This window comes from Prinia subflava, chromosome 5 (genome assembly GCF_021018805.1).
Source record: "Prinia subflava isolate CZ2003 ecotype Zambia chromosome 5, Cam_Psub_1.2, whole genome shotgun sequence".
Classification (NCBI taxonomy): Eukaryota; Metazoa; Chordata; class Aves; order Passeriformes; family Cisticolidae; genus Prinia; species Prinia subflava.
This window is the reverse complement of record NC_086251.1, coordinates 40,725,297-40,748,095: the sequence shown is the minus strand read 5'-3', so window position 1 is coordinate 40,748,095 and position 22,799 is coordinate 40,725,297. Positions and strand designations below refer to the sequence as shown.

Genomic DNA, 22,799 nt, shown 5'->3' with positions numbered 1-22,799 from the left:
AGCTACTCTTGCTTGACAATAGTCAGAGTGGCCTCCAAGGTTCCCAGCTTTCTCGGGTGAATGCTCCTGGCCCCCAGCTGCTAACACCACCACCAAAACCAGCTCTGGGATCTGCCCCACTGTGCCACTCAGCCAGGAACACACCTGCCCTGTTCACCCCAGCAGATGCTGATCCAAACAGAGCTACAGGAGGACAGCATACGCAAAGGTAACATTTACTGAGAGATACAGAACTGAGTATTATGAAGGACATACATGGATGGAGAGGGTAGCGACACCACTGCAGAGGGCAGCTTGGACCCCCTTCCCAGCATGCCAGGAAAGGAGCTGGATGCTACCAGACAAGTAACACAATGGAGATAACTGCGGCATATGTGTTTGTAACAAACAGACCATTATAACATACATTTCTATGGGATCACATCTAGTGATTATATAAATCCATATAGAGATCACTGTATAAAAACTTTGTAAAAAATACTTTAAAAAAGTGTAAAAATGTGCATTCAAAAGCACGGCCGACACGGACAGCTGGGCTGTAAACATTATACTGAGTGTGCTTGTGGGGGGCGCCTGCGCCACCGAGCCCTGACAGGCCTGCCCACCAGATGGGGCTGCATCAAGTGTTTGTGGTTCTCGGGTTAGGGATTCCCTCTGGAGCGTGCGCCAGGAGCAGCAGCAGCCTCTGGGCAGGTGCTGGTGGGCACGGCACAGCTGCCACTCCTCAGCCTGCTGCCCCTGCCACCCACGGGCTGCGCGGTCCTTGCAGGACACGCCGGGGCTTTGTGGGTGTCCCGGGGCTGAGGGCAGGCTGAAGGGCTGGGATGAGGTATCACAGCGAGGTTGCCCTCACTGGCACCACCAGCCCTGCTCCCAGGTTCAGCCTCAGAGTACATGGTTGGCAGGTTCCTGATCTTCTCTGTTCCCATGTTTGGTCCATAGTTCCCAAGGAAGCCCACTGGGTCCTGGCTGCACCAGGCCTGGGTGCACAGTTCTTCATACAGTACATACATGAGAGACCCTGGAAGACCCTGTGCCACTGTCTGCTCCTCCTGGCCCTGTGCCACCTTCACTTCTTCTCCAGCTGCTCCAGCAGAGGGTTGGCTTCGCTCTCGGGCGTCTTGATGCTGTCTGTCCGCACGATGCAGGTGGGACGGTGCCGGTTCAGCATCAGGATGAGCTGCTGCCTCTCCTGTTTCAGCTCTTCTATCTGGGCCTTCAGCTCAGCATTCATGAGCTCTAGACGCTCAGACTCCTAGCAGGACAGGAACACAACCGCATGTGACTTTATCTAGCAGGACAAGATACAAGAAACAATTTGGCCAACATGCCACCTCTGCTCAGTGCTGTCCCTCAGCCCCCGCAGCAGGGGAGCAGACTGAAGAGCTGCCAAGGCATCACATCCCTCCAGGCAGTTCATCCCCAGCCCTGCTGCCTTCTGCCACACTTAGTGCCATCACTCAGAAATACACAGCCACCACCTGGGACAGGTCTCTGCTGCACCCCAGCAAAACCTCTGCCTGGCTGCTTTCCATGGTCTGGTAAGGTGTTTGGGAACAAACCCATGTTTAAGTTTTCACCCAGCCCATATATAAGGATCTGCCCTTGTGAAATGACTCCCAGTCTCATGCTATGTCATCTGCCCATGTCTCACCACTGTTTGCAGAAAAACAGCAAGGTGGTGTGACAGTTTTTCTGCCTTGGGCTTAGAGGTGGAGTGGACATCTGGCCTTTGAGGGGGAGAATCTTTAAGAGTTCAGTCAAGGGGCCAGCACACTGCCAGCCCTCGTCCTGTGCCACACTCATGGGTGTTCCTGCTTCAGCTCTGAGGCAGAGACATTATCATTCCTCTCTCAATGCAAGCCTGGAGCCAACCTCCAGCCCTGGTACCACGGGTAAGCTCTGCCTGGGCATGCACATGGCCATCACCTTCACAGCCTCATGAAAAGCACAGGCTGTATTTTCCCAGATAAGGGCACTGGAGCAAGGGGTGGCAGAGGGGCAGTTCAGGAGGCAAGTGTTGCCTGCAGCTGGAGCAGTGTTCCAGGGAGGTCCCTGCTGGGCCCTGGGACAGATTGGGGCACCCACCCGCTGCAGGAACTCTGTCCTCTCCTTCTTCTTGTTCCGACATCGTGCTGCTGCTACTTTGTTTTTCTCCCGGCGCCTTTTCCTCCTCTCTTCTTCCTCATCCAGCTACAAGAAGACAGAGAAACCCAGATCAGAGCCAGCAGGGTGAGCACGTGGCAGCCCATGGTCATGGGCCACCAGCAAAATGACTTAATCCTCACTGGAACCAGGTGTGCCGCTCCTACAGCCTCTACTTCCACTTTGGGGAACACAGAGAGGGACACCTGTACCCACAGCTGAGGCCATGGCTGGCAGGGGACAGACAACCCTTCACAGGGCTGCTCCTTCCCTGAGAGAGGGAACAGATGGAAAATAGAGTCTGCTCCCAGAAACATGGGTGGTTTGTCACACAGACACCTACAGGCTCAGCTCTGTGAGCACAGACATTGAAAGCAACACACACATGGCCAAGGACAAGAGGCAGAGAAACACAGAAGATACTCCAGCTGGGCCTGCCCCATTCCAATACCTGGGACTGTCTGCTGCAGCACTGTCTGAGTCACAGGGCCACCACAGCAGGGTGGGGACAGGTCCTGCGTCCCCTGTAAGGAGGCAGGACACAGCAGTACCTGCACTGCTCGCCATGACTCAGTTCTCTGTGCTCTTTGACTCAAACCACACAGGCCAATAGGTCCTATGGGTTAGAAACCCATAATCAAAGTATTTATGGATATATCTGCAAAGCCTGTGTAAATGGCCTATGGCATGCCTACATCCAAGAATCCAAACTAGTGCCTTCAAGAAAAGTCTGAGTGCTGGAAAGCCCTGTGAAGTCAGGTTATGCTTTATTGCATGGAAAGAGAAGGAAAGGTCCCCAGTGCCTTCATCCACATTTGGCCTGGGTCTCTGCAATCTGAGGTGACAGACTGAACTGCCCCATTCCTACTGACGGATACCCGGTGGCCACAAGATCACCCCACATGCAGACACACCAGTAGTGCCTGACGGTAACCATCATCCACAGCAGACTGTGCACACTGCTAACAGTCACCAAGCCCAAAACCCACTAATCAAAACATCCCAGCGTGATGCACAAGGACTGGGTGAAACGTGGACTCAGCAAAGGCAGGGTGAAGGGGTAGCATAAGTTATCTTGCATGTCCATGTGCATGTCCAATACACAGCACACAACATGCTGTAGAAGGCAATGTCCAAGCTTTACAGCACTAACGGGTTTGCATCTTTTCTACCTTACTTTGCAAGCATTATACCAAAGTTGCTATTTTAGCTGGGACTAAAATATTAAGCAAAGCCAGCACAAGCTATGCACAGACTTCCAGAATGCCAGGCTGCCACCATCCCTTTGCCAAGGCAGTGTCATGGGCACCAATGTACCAACTTGGGAGAACCAGGATGGAAACTGCACTGACACCCCCAAATCCAGTCAGAAACAGACAGCTCACACAGCATCCACATAAGTTAGATGTGACAGGTTGGCAGAGGTAATCTGGAAGGCACTAACTCTACATTCCACTGCCAGGTCTTACAAAATTTCCTGACAGAAGTTAAGAGAAGGCAGTCATGAGGGTAGATGCAATTCCCCTCTGCACATTTACCAACTACTCATGTACCCCTAAGACAGCTTCTTGACTTTTTAGTTCAAGGATTACTAGGAAGATGCAGAGAGGTAACAGCTCACAGCTGTAATGTGCTCACAGGTCCAAGGCTCAAAAACCACCCCTAATCTTGGCTTCAAAAGCACATCTTGAGGCATAACAGCAACTGGAAGAGCAACCAGCAACTGCACCAGCCCTGGGAGCTGCCTGACATTTCCATGCCCTGTTGGTCCATTCAACTACAATTATGTAATAAATGACCTGTCTCTGACCTTGCCTCCATCCCACAGAGGGCCCAGCAAAGGTCTGTGTCCTTTAGATGGAGTACAGATGCCCAAGGAAGGTGGCTCAACACACACAGAAGCAGTTTTAACACTTGGCTCTGCTTTTTGACCACAGCTCCTGTAGCTTCATAGAAATATACAAATGTTTGGAAGAGACCTTAAAGATCACCTAGTTTCAACTCCCCTGCCACAGGCAGGGACACCTTCCAGTAGAGCATTTGCTGAAACCTCTGTCCAGCCTGGTCTTGAACACTTCCAGGTATAAGGAATCCCCAAATTCTCAGGGCAGAGAAGTTCTGTTCTTCAAGAAAGCAGGTTTTCCCCATCTGCTCCTGCTTGATTTCGGTTCAAAAGGGTGACACGGCCCTGGTGCTGAGGGTTAGGATGTTATTCAAAGGCACATGGGGCAGTGATGACATATCACCCAATAGTGTGTCTGAGCAGTTGACCTCCAGGGGATCCCTGTGGGTAGAAGGTCTGGGAATGCCTCCTGAACTGCTTCAGTCAGCAGCCTCAGTGACTGAGGTGATCATCTGCCTGAGGGGCAGGGCTCAGTCCCAGAGGGAGCACCCCAGGTGGGATTCAGTGGTGGAGGAGCCCAGCAGCATCTGTCTACACCTGGCCAAGAGGAGAGCAGCTTTCCCAGTGGGGCTGTCCATCACCCTGCAGAGAAGCCAGCACCCAACACGCACAGGGTGGGTTTTGTGTGTGCCCCCAGGCACAAACACCCCAGTGCCAGGAGATGCTGGTGCCCCCAGCAGAGCAGAGAGAGCTGCCTTGGCCAGGCTCACAGCAAGCAGCCTGTCCTCCCAGGCACCACAGAGTGGCACACCAGCACCCAGCATCCCGGGCTCCAGCGCCTGCAGGAGGAAAGCAGCTGCAGGCTGCCTTGCAAAACTATGCGTGGGCAGCTTCTTGGCTACTCATGGGATAAGCAGCTACTGCTTCAGCTCCCTCAGGCTTTTGCTGCAAAGCCCTGCCAAAGGCAGCTCCATTTGCTCTCTTCAAGTACTCAGCTTCACAGGCCATGCAGGGAAGGAACCAGCTGCATGCAAGGCAGCTGTGCAAGGGCTGTCAGTGGGTTTTCTCTTATCTTTCCTCCACATGGTGCCTCAACAGCTGGCTCAGGGGACACTCAGCAATTCCAGTACCTGCTGTGGGGCAGAACTGCCCTGTCCCTGTGACAAAGATGCCAGTGACATCACATACCCATGCCCACAAAAAGTAAAAGCAGTGCTTGCAGGGCCAGCTCAGAGGTGCCCCAGGAAAGGAGCTGGGCACAGGAAGGCAGCACAGTCACAGAGTCACCCTCTTTTCTTCCCTACCCCATGAAGCAAGGCAGGCATGGCAGACCATTTGCTGCATTAATACCCAGGCCAAGGGCTTGGAAGAAAATTTGGCTTCAGCTGCAAACCCATGACTGCTTTGCCCATAGAGGAACAAAAGCCATTAGCATCCCCCAGGACCTTATGATGGCCTCCCACAGTATCCTAGCCTCAGCTCTTCTGCTTGCAGAGCTGCCCTGTCCTTCCCAGGCAACCTCCAGGCTGCACAAGCTGACTGGACACTCTCTTGGGCACAGAGCTCCTGTGCAAGGTAATCAGAGGGCTACATCATACCAGTTCCACCCACAGGTGTCCACTCCAAATGGCTGGGGGAAAGAACAGGGATGCTCTGCACAGGTGGGCCTGTCTGCTGCTGAGCTTCTGCCAAAAAAATTGGGCTAAATCAAGTGTCAGCACTACTCCAGGGAGCAGGTTGCTCCCTGGAACTCCTATCTTACTCCCTTCAGCTCACAGCTCAGGGAGTGAAAAGCTCACAGCTCAGCTGCTCACAGGCAGCTTTTCATATCACCTAGCATCTCCTTGCTCACGCTTCCAGAGAACACACATCACCCTATCCTCACATGGCATCATCTGATGTAACCTCACTCAGAGCAAGTGCTCTGTTCACAAGAGTGTTTACTGGATCTTCTAAGAGCAGCCAGCACCCTCACCAACGCAGGACCTCTGAAAAGGTGAGTTCCCAGCTCCATCTGCAGGCAGTAGGAGGTGCAAACACTCCCTGCCAGTTCAGCTAGAGTCAAAGACTGGACAACCAACACATGGCACAGCCATATGAGGAAAACACTGTCCAAGCATCCCCCTGGTCCCTTCAGCCTGGTTCTGACATGGCAGCCTGTGGTACCAAGCAGAAACTATGCACCTTCCCCATCCCGGGAAACTCAAGGTGAAGCCAGGGCCCACCCCAAGCAATGGGGCAGGGGCAGCTCCCAGCCAGCAGCAAAGGCTGTCACTGCTCCACACCGCCTGCCCACACAGCCCATCCCCACTGGAGAGGCAACACCAACGCCAGAAACACCAAGAGCCTGTTGACACGGGTAACAGGCTGTGGGACTTCTGCTCTGGGTGCGAGCTCCAACCTAGGGACATGTTGGCTGCACCAGACCCCACTCCACACGCCGGGTTTGAGTCCAGGGGGCTGCCAATTGCTGCATTGGACCAGTCAGGTCTGGGACACTGAGGCTCCCACTGCCAGCCAGGGACAGAAAATCAGGCAGGAAGAAGAGGCAGCTAATGGAGCAGCTCCAACGTGCGTGCACAGCACCAAACAGGGAGCTTATAAAACACAGTGCTGGCCACCCCGCTACGACAGCCAAGCACAGGCAGGAGGGTAACACAGGCAAGTGCAGACAACAGCCCTGCAGGGCCACCTGCAGACAGCAGGCCCCAACACTCACCTCACTTTTGACAGGCTGGGGCCTCTTGCCGAGCTTCACCTCTAGGAACTGCAGCGGCGAGATCATGGCGCCGATGTTGCGGATGTCGGCGCACTTCAGCTCCTCGGCGGTGAGGGCCGTGCCCGGCAGCCCCGTCAGGGGGCCCAGCCCCGGCAGCGCGCCGGCCGCCAGCGACGGGTCGGGGATCTGCCCTGGCATCATAGCAGGGGACACAGCTGCGCAGGCTAGGGGGACAGAGAGAGCCCATTACAGCCCAGCTACACCGCCTCGTGACAGCACAAGACAAACCCATGCTACAGTCCCATCACCTACAGGGGTATGAATCAAGGCAGACGTTTCCCCCAGGAAGGGCAAAGGCAGAGAATAAGCAGAACCTGCAAGACAGAACCCAAAATATGTGAATCCTGCCAAGAATTCCCACCCATAGGCTACTGGGGTGTAGATCAGGAAGGGAAGAGACCTAAGAGGCAAAGCACCAGAAGAACAGGAGCTGGCTGCAATGACAGTGATGTGATCCCATGGACACCTTTCTCTGGAGTACAGCAGATCAAGATTTGCTTTTAACTGCATTTTGATTAATTAACCTGTGGATTATTAGTACAAGAAGAAAATGGCACAAAGAGAACTGTAATATGCCTTAGGCTTTAGGATTTCTTCTGGGAAGGCTCAGCCACTGGTCCGGGCTGGGACACTGCACACAAAGACCACCAATAAAACTGCAAGAAAAAAACCCACCACTGTACAAACATCTCTCAGGACAAACATGAGGAAACAAAGGCTGCAGGGGAAGGGAAATGGCGCAAGGTTCAAAAGTCTTCTATCATGAAAGAAACAAAGTGAGAATAGGATCAGGGCAAACTTCAGCAAGTCACTTACAGGGAGGAGAAAGGGAGTTATCCATAAGTATGAAGAACAAGCAACAAAGAGATAACAAAATTAAACCTAAAATGGGAGGTCCATAGAGCTGGAGCTGTCACATTAGTCCAAAAGCCACGGGAGCAGATGTTTGTTGGCTGCAATGCAGGTACATCCCTGCTGTGTCACTGGCCTGGGACACTCACAAGTTACCTATTTCCAACATTCAGAGTCAACTTCTGTCCACACAGCAGCCATTTGTTCCTCTTCTTCAACTCAACCACGTGTCCCAGTGTGTGTGCACTGCTCTCCTTGCTCTGCCCATCCAGAGAACTCCCAGGACACTGTAGGAGCCCATTCTGCCCCTGTGCAGGAGGCACCAGCACAGCAGGGATAAGAACTGGCAATGTCAAGAGAGAAACAGACTAAAGGAGTGGACCTAAAATCCCACTGTGCAGCTTCCTGCAACCACAAGAGCCAGTCACAAGGCAGGATTCAACAAACAGCTGGGGAAGCTCATGGAGGCTCTTGCAGCACCAAGTGTCAGAGAAGGGAGGAGCATTAAACGAGGGATAACATGCACTTGCCCTGCTCTTTCCAAAGCATCCACTCTCATCTGCTGAGAGACCAGGTACCAGGTGATACAGACTTCTGGCCCAGGCAGTACAGTCATGCAGAGTCACACACACACCAGAGCCAAGCCAGCTGCCAGAGCTGCTCAGCACTTGCCATCCCAGGGTGACAAATCTATGTTAGTACCAGGCTGAAAACTTGAGTAAAAGCTGCATGTGAGATAGAACTGCTGGATCACAGAATCACAGAACATTTGAGGCTGGGAGGGATCTCTGGAGATTGCCTGGTCCAGCTGTCCTGCTCAGGTGGAATCAGTAGGAGCTGGCTGAACAGGGTTAATCATGACAAACAGAGAAGTCAGAGATTTCTTGGCACTGGCACATCTCTTTACTCAAGAGATTGTTTAATATATTTGTTAATGTGAAGGAACCAGAGATAAGCAGCAGAAGGGAAGGAAAAACAAGCACAGAGGCTAGTCAAGGGCAGAGAGGCTAATGCACACTTCACAGCATCCAGCACGGGTGCTGTGCAAGCTATACTGGTGCGACAGACAGAATGATTTGCAGCAGAGAGCACCTACAAGCTGCTATGAGCTGCCATACAGACTAATCTGCCAATGAAGAGGTCCAGGTGTCAGCATGAGATGTCCCCTGGCAGGGTTTGCTCAGCTGTGATCAAGAAAACTTGAGAAAGAGCAGGGAAAGCAGATGCAGCAAGACAGAAACCGTAAAGAGGTAACAAGCAGCAATCAAGCCCTCTGCTCCAGTCATCCTTTAGGAGACCAGAAAGGGGAGAGCAAGCCAGTGCTCAGCAGTGCTGGGAGCACTGCTGTGGGGAGAGCAAGCTGGGCAGGGAGGGGGTAATCTGGATAAGGTCATTAAAGCCTGAAGAGAAGACAGAAAAGACACACAAGTAACCTTCCAAGAGAAGCGCTGCTACCTGATGAATGGACTCCTGCCCATTTGGTGACAGAAAGTAAGAGAAAATACTTGGTAAGGATACTTGAAAAGTATCCTTTATACTTGAAAAGTATCCCTTAGAAAAGACTACTCCTTGAGATTGCAAGAACCTAAACTGATGTAAAGTATTCATTGTTCCACAGAGCTCCCTAAACTAGAAAACTGTCACTCCATGTCTGCAGTAGAACCTTGTAGTGAATCTGCATCAACATCTTGTAAAGTGTCCAGAGATGCCCAATGCAGCTGTTCTCTGAAGCTGCACACTACCTCTCTCCCCCTTCCTTTCAGGCCTACACATGGCTAAGATGCTTCACTCCTCCAGCAACAAGCACCATCACACCCTTAGGCTGCACTCCAGACAGGAAAACACAAATTATTTAGGGAGTGTGGCTAAATCCCTACCACATTCCTCAGAGATTGTCCCTCTCCAGCAGGAAGGCCCTGGGTCAATGAGGTGGCATGACAAAGGGGAGGTGAATCTCAAGGTTCACCTGCCACAAGACAAGCTGAATGGAGTTCAATTCAGTCTGCCATTTTGGGATAACTGTATACACTGCAGAGCTGGCCATGTCCCTGACTGTGTCACCAAGGTGACAAGCTGTGCCACTGGGGAAGACACCTACCAACAGTGGCACAGCCTGGCCCATCTGCTGCACACCCCTCATCCTCCCACAGATGTCCATCCCCAGCTTGAACAGCTTACATCAACATTAAAAGAAATAGAGAAATGATCAGTAGCAGAAGTATATGAGCATCCACTTGAAGTCTCTCATGGACTGATTTGGGGCCCTGACCCATCCTTTCACAGGGTTCAGGATGAGAACTGACTTGAGCCCAGCATTGGATGCCAAAATCCATTCTGGACTTGGACAACCTGGTTTTAATTTATTCATAGAATCATAGAATATGCTGAGTTCGAGGGACCCATCAGAATCATTGAGTCCAGCTCCTGACCCTGCACAGGACAGACCAAGAGTCACACCATGTGCCTCAGACTGTTGTCCAGACAATCACTTAACTCTGCAAGGCTTGGTTCTGTGACCACTTCCTTGGGGAGCCTGTTCAGTGCCCAACCACTCTCTGGATGGAAAACCTTTTTCTGATATCCAACCTAAACCTCCCCTGCCTCAGTTTCATGCTATTCCTCGAGTCCTGTCTCTGGTCACCAGAGTACCTGCTCCTCCTCTTCCCCTCACAGAGAAGTTGTAGACTGCACTGAGGTCTCCCCTCAGTCTCCTCTTCTCCAGGCTGAACAGACCAAGTGACCTCAGCCACTCCTCCTGCAGTTTCCCCTCCAGGCCTTCACCATCCTCATGGCCCTCCTTGGGATGCCCTCTAATGGCTTAATCTCTTTTCTCTATTGTGGTGCCCAAAACTGCTCACAGTACTCAGGGTGAGGCCACACACGTGGAGCAGAGCAGGACAATCCCCTCCCTTGACTGGCTGGCCTTGCTGTGCTCAATTTTCTTTCATCATGACACACAGTTGACAGCACCCAGGTTAGACAGTCCAGGTCCTCAGGCAGACTGAATACAGGGTCACTGCAAGTTATGAAATAAGGAGAAATCCATTCTTCAGACTGTGGGAGAACCTGACCGCTCAGCACCCACCCCCATGCACTCCTGAGCCTGGGGCAGATCCCTGGGGACAAGTGGCTAAAGAATTGAGTAAACACTGTTTACTCCAGCACACCTTCTCCTTCTGCATCTTTGATCTGGTAGCTTAACATGCCTTGAAATAGCCTCTGTCCCAGTGTAACACACAACACAGGTAAGAGCGAAGGGCTGGCCCAGTATCCAATATGCTGTAAAAATGTATCCTGGATCCGGGGACTGCAGTGCCAAAGCCCACATCACACCTGCATCAGTGTAAATTAAATTTTAAACCAATCAAACCAAAGTGCCAGAAGCCTTCTGAAAAACCATTAACCTGCACATTAAGATGAGCTGAGAACTAGGTGGAAAGGGGGAAGAGTCTTCTACAAGTGAGAGCTTGCTCGGGGTCAGAAAGCTCAGGAGCACATTGAGAACTGCCAAGAGTCAAGCTGAGTTAGGCCTTGGAGAGGAATGCAACACCATTCCCAGCAGGGCTATAACCATGGAAATAAAAAGGAGTGAGGAGAAGTGCCATCCCTCTCTGCAGAGCAAAGGTGCAGTAACAGATCATCTCCCCAGTTCTTGATGGCCCTCAGCCCCAGGCACTGTCACTCCTGCTGACTGAAGGGACTCAAACAAACTCCAACTTTGTTCCACTCCTTTGCTTCTTCTAATGTAAGCACAACTTCCTTTTCATCCCAAGTCCCAGATACTTTCCCATTCTTTTCTGGCAAGTGCCAGAGGTAAGTTGTACTTTGATCACGTAAAAAAAAAAAAAAAGCCAGAGTATGGAATTCTATTCAATATTTTGGTCTTCCTCCTGAAGCCATTACCCTGGCAGACATGGACATGCCTACCTACAGCTCCAGTGTATTTGTGCCATGTTTGCATGGTAGGGCAGAACTTTAAAGTTCAGGATCTGAGTTTGACCTTTAAGTTGCAGTCCTTCAACAGCCACATCTCACTGGATGTGGTGAATACAGCTGGCACCTTCCCAATTCTTAATTCTTTCTGGATATTCCCTTGCAGCATTTGCTATTTCTAAGGCACATGAACCAACTCACCTCTGTATTCCTTCACTTCCTAACATGGTGCTTTAGTAGGAATTCTTATTAGATTTTTTACCTTTCAGAACTGATTAATAATACAGCCTTTTTCCCTCAGTCTCAGGTGGTCTTTCAACATCTCTCTACATGAGCTTGGAAATGTCATGTCTTTAGTAAAACCTAGTTTTCTGGTGTCCTACATTTGAACCACACAATTCCTTTGTACACATTGTATCAGCTATGCTTTTTCACGTAATGAAGCCAACAGCAACACAGCAAGGGGAAAGAGAATGTGCAGTCTTGCATATGATCATGGATCAGCCTGACACCAGCTCCTTGAGTTCACTTTCACCATAACTCTGCCTTCTGCACCAATACTATTCATCATTTTGTGCCATGACATCAAGATGCTCCAGAGTGAATTAGGAGACAGAGAAGGCTTTCTTACAACTTCAGTTCAATGACGAGTAGCTTATGCCATTCATTGCTCTGTTCAGCAACTACCTTTACAGCAAAAATCTGGTAAACACATGATTTTACAGGTCAAAATTCAGTTTTTATTTCCTCAGCTTTTCTCTACACTCCCTTATTCTGGTTAAAATGCTGTAACACAAGACTTGACCTCTTGCCGAAATGTCTGTAAACCCTCCTGATAATTGCAGCAACTTTTGCATCCTTGCTTTGGCACTGTTCTTCCTGTGGCTTCAGTCAACTCAGTTATTTTATCAGCAGTCTCATACCCCAAAAGCTAACAGCAGTATAGCTTTCTTTGCTTGCCTTGGTTTTGCTGCATCTTTCCCACCAGTTCCAAGTCTCTGTGTGCTTTGTTCCCCAATTATGTCCTTATGGTAAGCAGTCTGTGACACTGGTTGTTTTAATGTTTCTTAGAGGCAGCACCCATTACTCTTAGCTTTTCTCCTATTGCCAGAGGCTGTCATCTTCTGGAAACCAAAACCTAGAGGGAAGAAGCTTTACCAAGTTGTTTCTGTCCTATAAAGTTGCTCTGCTTCCTCAGTGACACTGTCCCCACATACCCTTCTCTTCTTTCTCCTGCAGTTCTAATCTTCATGTTATTGGGTTGTCTTTTTTTTTTAATGAGCTGGGATTTTTTTCTCTCCCTATACTGATTTGGTTGCTGCTTTTTCAGGGAACTCTTTTCGTCTAGTTTCGTTTTGGTTTGTTGTTTGTTTTTTTTTTAAGTAGCTGATGTTTGCACAGCAGTTACAGCATAAATCTAACGTGTGTAGGCATAATTCGTATAACCCAGTATCCCTGGGGGCTTGTACTCCAGCTGCTAGCCTGTATTCACACCCCTCCTGCCACCTCTTCACTGCTATTCTTACCCACAGACTAAAGCTGGCACAGGAATGCCTACCTGTGTTGAAATCATACGTGCAATGCCTTGCACATAAACTGCCTCAGTTTGTATCCACCATCCTATGCATCCCCATTTATCCAGAGGTGCTGTTTGCTTCTTTATAAACCAAATGCAGTTGCTACTGCTGCGTCAAGAGCATCATCCTGCAGAGACAACCATGACATCTCAAAGCAGGCTGACAGTCACACTTCAATTTAACTTGCCATTACTGCCTTATCTCTGGTGTCAGCTTCCTTGAGAGTGGGGGCTATTTGCAGCCTTATCTTCAATTTTGCTGTCTATAATACAATCACAGTTTCTCACTACATAAGCTATTTCACATGTGCTGACACCTATAATGGTTGATCCAAGTACCCTTCTGATGCTCAGAGAGCCAGTCTAGCACCTAATATTGCCAGCCAGCAGATTCTGACACTCTGTACCTACGTTTCTCTTTTGCTCATGTCTCACTGCACTAAGGCATAGGCTGTCCTACCAGCCCTTCTCCACGCTGCCTGCAGAATTAAAGGCCAAGCTTGCCTGGTGTTCTCTCACCAGGCTCAGCCTGGGTGCCTGCCATTACTTATCAGCTGCCATGTATCAGAGCACTGCTGAAGTCTGTAAGCCACCATACAAGCCATCTTTGATCTCTTCATCAGTGTGTTAGCACCTAGCACAATATTGCCATTTGTATGTATTGTCTTGGAGCACCCTAGTCACAGTAACTGGTCTTTCATCAGCTCCTGGCCAACAGGGAGTCATAATTCTGCTTTGGAGATCAGAAGCAGCACTATCAACTTCTAGATCCCTAGATTCCACTCTGGCTTTACTGCCATTTTAAAACTTTTTTTAGCTGGCTATCAAGCTACCTCAGTCCATATGTCATACATTGACTCTATCTAGCTCCTTCTGTGAGCAGAAGGATGATTTATATGAAAGCCCTTTCCTGACATACCCAACTTCTCATGCCCCAAGAATGTAACTTCTTAAACAGTGACAGGGCAGTTGGCTATCACTCCCTCTCTAAAGCTCTGACAAGGAGCTTGCTTTTTTCCATCTGGATTCTTCTAAGAAGACTACAGAGTGCTGATGCTCCAAAGTCTACAGACCTTCTTCCACTTCTGCTTCAAGGTTCAGGCCCCGGTGAGGGCAGATGAAGGCAGAAAGACACTACCCCACATTCCCAGTGCCACAAGTACCTTGCTGAGCAATTAGAGCTTTCTTCTGCTGTCTAAAACACGACCCTCTCCCATTGCCACACAGTTCTATCTGCTCTAGATGTATTCAATTTTGAGTAGCACCTTACAGTAATCTGTCTAGCTGCTTCTGCTCTGCACTGTTAAAAGCAGTAGCTTGCAGGGCCAGTGCCAAGGCTTTTCAGATCCCCATGCAGTAGCTGTAAGAATGGACTTTAACAACAGCCACGGTGAATTCATTCATTCATTCAGCTGCTGAACCTTCTGATGCCAAGGAACTCACCACCTATAGCATACTGAAAAGCTGCAGTGACACCAACTGGGATAAAAACATGCATGCTTTCTCTTTACTGAGCACCTAACATTACTTACTGTTTTATGGCATCACAGAAATTCCCCCTTGTTTAAAGAGCAGTTAAAGGCATGGTCACAGCATGGCCTATAAAGTGCACTGAGGTGGAGCATGCCACCTCAGAATGCAGGATACTGTAGTACCTCCACACTCCCATCCCAGCAGGGAGAGACAGCTCCTGCAACCAGCTTCTAGGTTTGCAGGTCCAAAGATGCCTCTGTGCCCTTCCCACAGACACTCAGAGCTGCCATTCCCCCTGTTCCTTTCCTCCCACAGGCAAACTCATGTGGTGGGAGAAGAGTTGCAGGGTTTGTGAACACCCACATGTGTAACCTCCCACCCCCAGTTCACAGAGTGAGTGGGGGGCCACAGTGCTGAACAGAAGAAGGAGCTATGAAGAACTGTTCCTCAGGAGGTGGAATGCTAAACCTACTTCATGAGTGGGAACATTCTGGCTCAGTCCTGCACATCTAGCTGGCAGGAGGAACATCCGAGTCATTAACAGACAGAGAGCTATGAAAAGCTTTCTAAAAACAGGAGTGCAAAGAGCCCTGCTGCCCTCCCTCCTCTCCTGCATCAGGGAAGCTCAAAGCTTCCTACCCTGTGCACATGGGGCAGCCTCTCCTTGGCAGAAATGACATTTTGCAGCCCTTGTTCAACTGAGTCTCACATTAGCCCTCCATATCTGCCTGTCTACTGCTTTTTCTCCCTTTTATGAGTACGGGGGATACTGGTTCTCCAGTCCTCAGCTTTAGAAACAATCTTCATTTGCCATTAGCAAAGCAGTCAGCTCACAGCCCTTGCTCCCTGAGCATTCTCCTCCATACCTTCACAGGGCAGCACAAAGCTCTGGTTTAGCTGCTCCCACCACTGCAATGCAGCGATTGACTTCCAAGCAACCTGTGACAGCAGGGTTTATACAGCACCTACCGTAGCAAGGTCCCCTACTGTGAGAGTTAATTGCAATAATTACAAAAAAGTGCCATTCATTATCACAGTATTATTAAGACTGCAATTAATTATTTGAGGTTGCACCACCCACTGGACAGCAGTACAGAGCAGGAAGGTAAAAGCTATTCTACTCATACCTGAAGCAGTTCAAAGGGATTTGAGAAGGAAGGAATATCCTGGTCTGAGAAAACCTCAGTGTCTGAGCTGCAGCCTAACCTCTGACTTGTTAAAATTACCCAGGGCCTTCCATGACCACATGTGGTCAGGACTAGAATCTTCAAGAAGACAATCCTGCTCCAGCACAAAGCTCTGCCCTCGGGGGCCAAGGATGGCCTCAGAGATGACAGCCCCCACCCCCCACTAGAAACTCCTCAAAATTATGCCCTGAATACCAGGGTCATCCACAAAGACCTCTAATCCATATAAAGACCAGCCCTGGCTAGTTTGCAACAGCACTGCTCAGCTGAGAGGCCCGTATGTGCCTTCAGCTCCCTGGCTGCATGTTAAAATAGCCTGCAGTGTTTGGATTGATACTCTGGACAGTCCAAGCAACTGAGAAATGCAGCCAAAGACAGATGGCACCAGGTTTGCAGTGCCCCCTCCTAGCTGCCCTGGCAGGACACACACATGCTGGCAAGGGGTCCCATGCCTCACCATGGCTCTGCCTCCCTTGCTCTTGGGGCCAGGCCCACTATGAACAGCCACTGCAGTGAAAAGAGCCTCTTACAGCTTCACATCCAAGACATTGCAGGCTGCCAAGTACCCAGCCCAGGCAATGCAGCTGAAGTAGCAAACACCAGCACAGGGAAGGAGACCACAGAGCAGATGCTCAGTGCTGCTCGAGCAGTTGGACACACTGCTTAGATGGACAGGGCAGGAGAAGGCAAGAGGTCTGAGAGGGTATTTACTCTTCCTTTGCAAGGAATGTAGCACAGAGACCTCTGCATCCTGTAAGGAGGGAAACACTCAACTGTGAAGATGCAGGGAATGCATCCATAGGTGTCTCAACGAGGAAGCAGAGACAATAACTTGCACACTAACTCAGCAGATTTTGTTAATTCCCCAGACACCAGGGGCAACCAATTGCTGCATGAGCCAGTAATGGTGTGGATGGCAGCTCCTGAACCCACACACTCATCCCCTAGATGGGCAAGCTTTTGCATTTTTAAAACACCAGGACTCATACTAAGATTCTAAATGCTAAAGATCACAGATGCCCTCACACAAGATTTTACCAACCAGTTCCCAGGGCAGACTGTCAAAGGCCTCCAGATAGGGGTTTTTATGCAAATTTCCTCAAAACTAGCTAAAAAATCCTGATCTGAGCTGCAGAAGCATTTGCTTCTGCTGAGCTCTTGGAGTCCAAACACACACACACGCACACACACTCACAGTTTGGCAGTGGTTGTGTTCCAGGGCTGGTAATGCAAGCCATGGAGCAGGCTGCCAAGACAAGCAAGAGAACGAGCCAGGCCCCGTTTCATTGGCCACCATACGCTGCATATGGCCCTGGAACCAGCCAGCACAGTGTTCTCACCCTCCTTGAAGGCATAGGAGACCCTGTGTTTTCAAATACACCTCCACAGGGCCTTCATTAAAGGAAAATGGAAACATAATGTGGCTCTTGCTCCCCTGGTATTTCTCCCTTTCCCCCAATTTGCTCTCAAACCTATTTCCCTTCCATGGAAAAAAGAAAAGTGCCTCCTGGAGCAGAGCGTGCAAAAGAATGCAACTTCCATTCAACTCCACGCCTGACTGCTAAAGCGGACTTGGGACCGCGCGGTGGGGGCACCTCCAGGGTCCCCCTTCCTTTTCCGGGCCTCCCGGGCTGCAGACGCGGCTGGCGACAACCAGCCCGCCCGGGCCGGCGGTGCGGGGAGCCCGGCCCCTCACCTGCGCGCCCGGCCGGCAGGTGAAGCGAGGCAGCGGCGCCGGCAGCGGGGGAGGCCGCCCCCGCCGCCCCTCGGTACAGCGGCAGCCCAGAGACAGGCACCCCCACAGCAGAGACAGCCCCAGAGACAGGCACCCCCACAGCAGAGACAGCCCCAGAGACAGGCACCCCCACAGCAGAGACAGCCCCAGAGACAGGCACCCCCACAGCAGAGACAGCCCCAGAAACAGGCACCCCCACAGCAGAGACAGCCCCAGAGACAGGCACCCCCACAGCAGAGACAGCCCCAGAGACAGGCACCCCCACAGCAGAGACAGCCCCAGAGACAGCCCCACAGCCAGAGAGAGACAGCCCAAGCCCCGGGTCGCCGGGTGCGGGGGTAGCAGCCCTGCTCCGAGCCGCCCATGCGGCTGTGCCCGCCCTCATGGAGGGTCTCCCCGCATCTCCGCGGAGCGCCCGACCGCCGGGACAGCGGCACCCTGCCCGCCGCCGCGGGATGCCGGGACACTCCTCCGGGCCCCCCCACCCGGGCCCCCGCCGCTGTCCGCCACCCCGAGGAGCCCCGCGCCGCCGCCCGCCCCCTGCCGCAATCCCGGCCCGCTCCCCGCCCACACCCACCGTGCACGGCGACCGGGCTGCCGGGGTGCCCGCGGGGCCCGGCCGCAGGGGCCGGGCGCGGGCTGCAGGCTCAGCCCCGCCGCCTCCGCCGCTGCCCCGACCCCCGGGCCCCGCCGGGTGCCGATGTCGGTGCCGGCCGCCGCCGGGGCGCCTCGGCCCGCCGCCGCCCGCCGTCCCGGTGCGCGCCTCCCGCAGGCTGTGGCAGGCGGCGGGGTGGGTTGCATCAGCCCCGGTTATATAGCGGCCCCTGGGCTGCGGGGAGGGGTCGGGAATGCGGAACCGGCCGGGCTGCCAGCGCCACACGTCAGGGAGGGCGGGGGAGCGGGGCCGCGGGGCGGGGAGCGCCGCGCAGGGGTGGGACCAGCCGGGGCACCCCGACATCCCGCGCCTCGGCATCCCGCAGCCCACGGGCCGGCATCTCCGCATCCTGCGCGCCGGGACTCCGCACCCGCCGCTCCTCGGCAACCCTCCGCCCTCGCAGCCGGCATCCCCGGCACGCTCCGGCACCTCTTGACCCCTCCGCACCACGGCGCCCGGGACCTCGCAGCCCCCGAGCGGGTGCGCGTCTTCCCCGCGCTCCTGTTTGCCCCCTCCACACGCTCCCTGCTCCCCTGCACGCCGCTGTCGGCCCCGGTGCACGCCAGGACACCGGCCCGGGGCCGCCACAGCCGTGCCCGAGCTGGACCAATTTGTGCAGAGCTTCCGCTCCTCAGTCCTGAGCCTGGGAAGAAGGAGGCAAGGCAGCAGAGAGAGTATCCGGTGCTCCCCAGCATCAAGCCCACCTCACCCGGGATAGCAGAGGCACAGGGGCGGGGAGGGCTGTAGGGTCACTCCCCTGTCCCGTGGGAGGGAAGAACGTTCCCATCTCATCCCTCTGCAGCCTGGTCTGCGATACCCCACATAAAGCTGTCTTCCTCACACAAGGGCCAAGGGCTGTCAGCCCCAGCTCCACCACTCCCTTGACTGGCCTGGACAGTAACCATTACGAAGCAGAGGGGTTCAAGGTTCCTCTTCCCAGGTGTTCTGTTTTCCTATCATCAGGAAGGGACATGACCTGAAGCACAGGTACACTCCTGGTGCCCAGTGTTCCAGCACCGTCATATCAGATGGGGATCATGGAGCAGGTGACAGACTGGGGCCTTCTCAATGACTGATTTGTGTTTGTTTCTTTCCTCTTTCTCTCTAACGTTGGCCTCTTTCCAGCTGCATCAGCCAAACTCTTCTGGGGAAGCAAAGCTTTGCACAACTGGAGGACCATGCTGGACCTGCCTTAGGTACTGGATTCTCCAGGGCTGTTGCTCCTAAAGCATTTCAGGACAGAAGGGCTCCTTTTCCTTTGGAGAGACAACATCCTAAGAGTAGTTAGCAAAACCACCAGGCTGAGCAGCACTACCCAGCTAAGTGACAGTGCCACCTCTCTGACCCACCTAACGCCACAGAGAGGCACCATCCACCCTACCTTGTTTTCCTTCCCCTGACTTGTCATTGTTTCTTTTCAGCATTCACCAATTTAATTTCTTTTCACAACTGAGGATTCACACTAGTCATCATCTACAAGGTCTTGCCATCAGCACTTCCAGCCTTGTCCTCTTTCTCTGTACCTCAGCAAGAGAGAGAATTAATGTGGAGAGGTCTGAGACTGAGCAGGAACATGGGATCAGAAATGCTGTGTTCAGTATAGGAAATAACCTGCCCAAGTTGTCCTACAAAATAAGGTAACATCTTGGCTTGGCAGGACACTCCACATGTATCTTCATTACTAATCTTCTCATGCTGTTGTTCTTTTGTTTGTTTGTTTTGTTTTCAGAGAGGCAGTATACTTTTTATACACTTTTGCATACAACCCAAATATTTCCTTAATCTTGGCACTTAATCTTGGGGGCAAAGCAGAAATGCCAGCCAAGATGTATTTTTTCCATATGCATTCCTTCCTGCATCAGATAGGAGAGACTGTTCTATTGCCTTAAGCTGCAGGTATCCCAATGGGGTTGACAAACAGTATCTCTCTCCGGCAAATCAGACAAGCTGACCTCGGGGCATGGCAGCTTCCTCACAACTGCTGCTTCCTGAGGGAAGGGAAGAGGGCAAACCAGAGGGATTTCAGCAGAGGTTGATGACCTGGTTGAGCAAGGTCCAGTCCAGCACATGGTTCCTCCTGCAGCCTTTCCCTACCCTGGGGAAGGGGGGAAAGTGCCACTTCCCCTTCTTTGCAGGGGGTTGGAAGAAATAGAGCTCTCCCTGCTCTGTCTTCCACCGTTTTGCCTTTTTCATTTCTCTTTCACTGGTGGGCAGAGCTGGGAGATCTCATTGCAACACAGACTCTATTGCCCCAGCATTGAGTACTGGCTCTTTCTCTCCCAGACAGCCCTCACAGGATGGGAGCAGGGATCCAACATCCACTGGTCTGTGAAAGACCAGCACTTGCAGCATGTTTGCAGTGCACTGATTTCAAGACAGTGCTGAAGCAGGTTGGGAAGTGGGAAGGAAAGCCCTTCAGCCAACAATTTCTTTCCTTCCGTGCTTTCCCACTGCAGGTCCTGAAGGCAGCTAAGTCTCCATTATTATAATAATGCAAGTTAGTCCTAACTAGGACTTATTTCACTTAACTATTGCAGAGCTAGTTCCAGGGAAATGATCCTTGTCTGGGACAGTGCTTACGCACATGTTTAAAGGGACAAACTTGCATCATTCTTCCTTGACTTGGGAACTCTTCTCTCACAGGGGAATTTTCCTTCCTCTTGCAGCCGCCTGTGCTTGAACTGTTCTTTCCCAAGCTGGGTTTTGCCTCATGTGAGCACCAAACATGTTTACTTTTCAGATAGTTTCATTTTGGCTAGAAAAGGCATAACAATAAATTGAGAATTCGTGGCTTCAATGGGTGAAAGTGAACAAAGAAGTCACCTACAACAGGCTGTTTACTGAATGATGCAGATAAACATGTCTGGCCCTACCAGGGCTGGTCAGTCTTGCCACTGCAGTGGAAATGTGCTGACAAAGACAAATTAATCAAATGTGAATGGCAGCATTTGCAATGGAGACAGGAGCTGTCGAGAAAAAAAGCAAAAGTTCCACTGCACAGAAAATAAAAAGCTGACAGTACCTTGCTGCTTGGCAGATGGCTTTGTCTTCAGATGAATGGGATGATTTGCATATTTTTGTCCAAAATAAAGTGTGTGGAAGGTGAAGGCTCATGTGGGAACACAGCCTCTGCAACACAACATGGGGACAGAAAGTTATCAGGAACAGAGAGAACTCTAGAGCAAAACAGAGCTGCACCAGCAGAGAAGTTTGACTGCAAAGGAGTTGCTCTCAGTCCTCAGGAAACATCTTTGCTTTTCTCCTGCCAGCATGCGTTCCTCTGCCTTCTCTACATGGATGAACAGTGCAGCTCATCAGCTGGATTTAGGCCTAGGCCAGGACACCACAAAACAGCACCACAACCACCCTTGTTCTTCTACCCCTCTTCTGGATTGCCTGGTGGCCCTCTCACAGCAGAAGTAGACACCACCCTTCAGAAGACCCATGTGAAGGTGGGCAGGGGAGGCAGAGCCAGCGCTGGTCCCTCTTGCCAGGTTTCTCTCCCAAGCCTGTTACAGCCCTGTCTGTGGCACAGTGACAAGAGCCACAGCATGGACAAGGCTCCTGAGGGTCCCTGACATTCAGTGTGCCCTGTCCAAATGCACTGAGAGCACATTTCAGACCCCAGCAATGGTAGTCCTTTGCTTGCCCTCTGCACCCTCCTGATGCCACTGTTAGCAGTGATGAGCTCACTGAGACTCAGTGTAACCTCCCTGAGACATTCTTGGCCAAGAAAGGCAATGATACACTAGACCTAAACATCTCTGTTGCATGACCAAGCACAGCTATATGTGCTTGAAAACAATCAATATCCTACGTCTAATCAGGATGTTAGCCATTCCAGTTCACCTCCTGAAATCTCTTCAGGGCTGACTAGCACAACAACATGGGACATGCCTGGCAGATATAAAGCCACATTGATGTCCTACATGTAAAATTCTCTCTGGCATTGCCTCTCAGTGCAGGCTGACAGGGTTAATGATCCCCTTCCACCCACTGAGCCTGAGAGAGCTGTGCTGTGTTGTGCTTACCTGGGATTCCCAGACCTGCTGCTTGCTCACACAGTTGCCATCCAACATTTGCCATATGAAACAGTGCATTTCATCTTTTACCCATCCACTTTAATCACCCAAATCCTCATGGATCTGCTTCCCTTTTTCCTGATCTTTGTCTTCAGTATGTGCATTCCTGATGGCCAGTTCTGAAAACCATTCACTGAAGGATCTGACCTAGGACTTGTACATCCAGACTGCTGTAAGCCACAGTACAATACCTGTCTGCAGCAAGAAAGAGCTTCACCCTGCGGGAGAGAATGGTGGTGATACAAGTAAAGTTAACGTAGCTGCCATTTGGCCACCTCTGCCTACATGTCGCACCACCCCCTTGGCCACAACTCAGCTCTGATTTAACTGCTCCCTTCATGAATCCCAAACCCATTTCTAGTCTTATTCTTATTTTAAAAAAATTACTTCCCGTCGTTTTCTAGAACTGGGCTGAGAAAAGAAAAATCACACAAGCAGTAGGAGTGAGAGGATGGTAAACTGCCCCTCAGTCACTGAGGAAAAGCAGCTGTGTCTGGGCTGGTGGCAGTGCTAAGGTCTGATGGTCACCACCACCACAG

At 51.5% G+C, this 22,799-nt stretch overlaps 1 protein-coding gene across 2 annotated transcripts; it reads right to left on the bottom strand.

Annotated features, from left to right (window-relative positions):
• Positions 1-199: 199 nt before the first annotated feature.
• Positions 200-18,328, bottom strand: JDP2 (Jun dimerization protein 2). Of its 2 annotated transcripts, XM_063399018.1 has the most exons (5): positions 18,101-18,328; positions 7,020-7,081; positions 6,708-6,931; positions 2,089-2,193; positions 200-1,255 (listed from the first exon to the last, which is right to left on the bottom strand). In XM_063399018.1, exons 1-5 carry the CDS (start codon positions 18,322-18,324, stop codon positions 1,070-1,072), a joined length of 801 nt encoding a protein of 266 aa, XP_063255088.1. In that variant the 5' UTR covers positions 18,325-18,328; the 3' UTR covers positions 200-1,069. The 2 variants fall into 2 exon arrangements, with proteins under 2 accessions (XP_063255088.1, XP_063255089.1); XM_063399019.1 differs by lacking the exon at positions 7,020-7,081 and having other exon boundaries at positions 18,101-18,243.
• Positions 18,329-22,799: the final 4,471 nt, after the last annotated feature.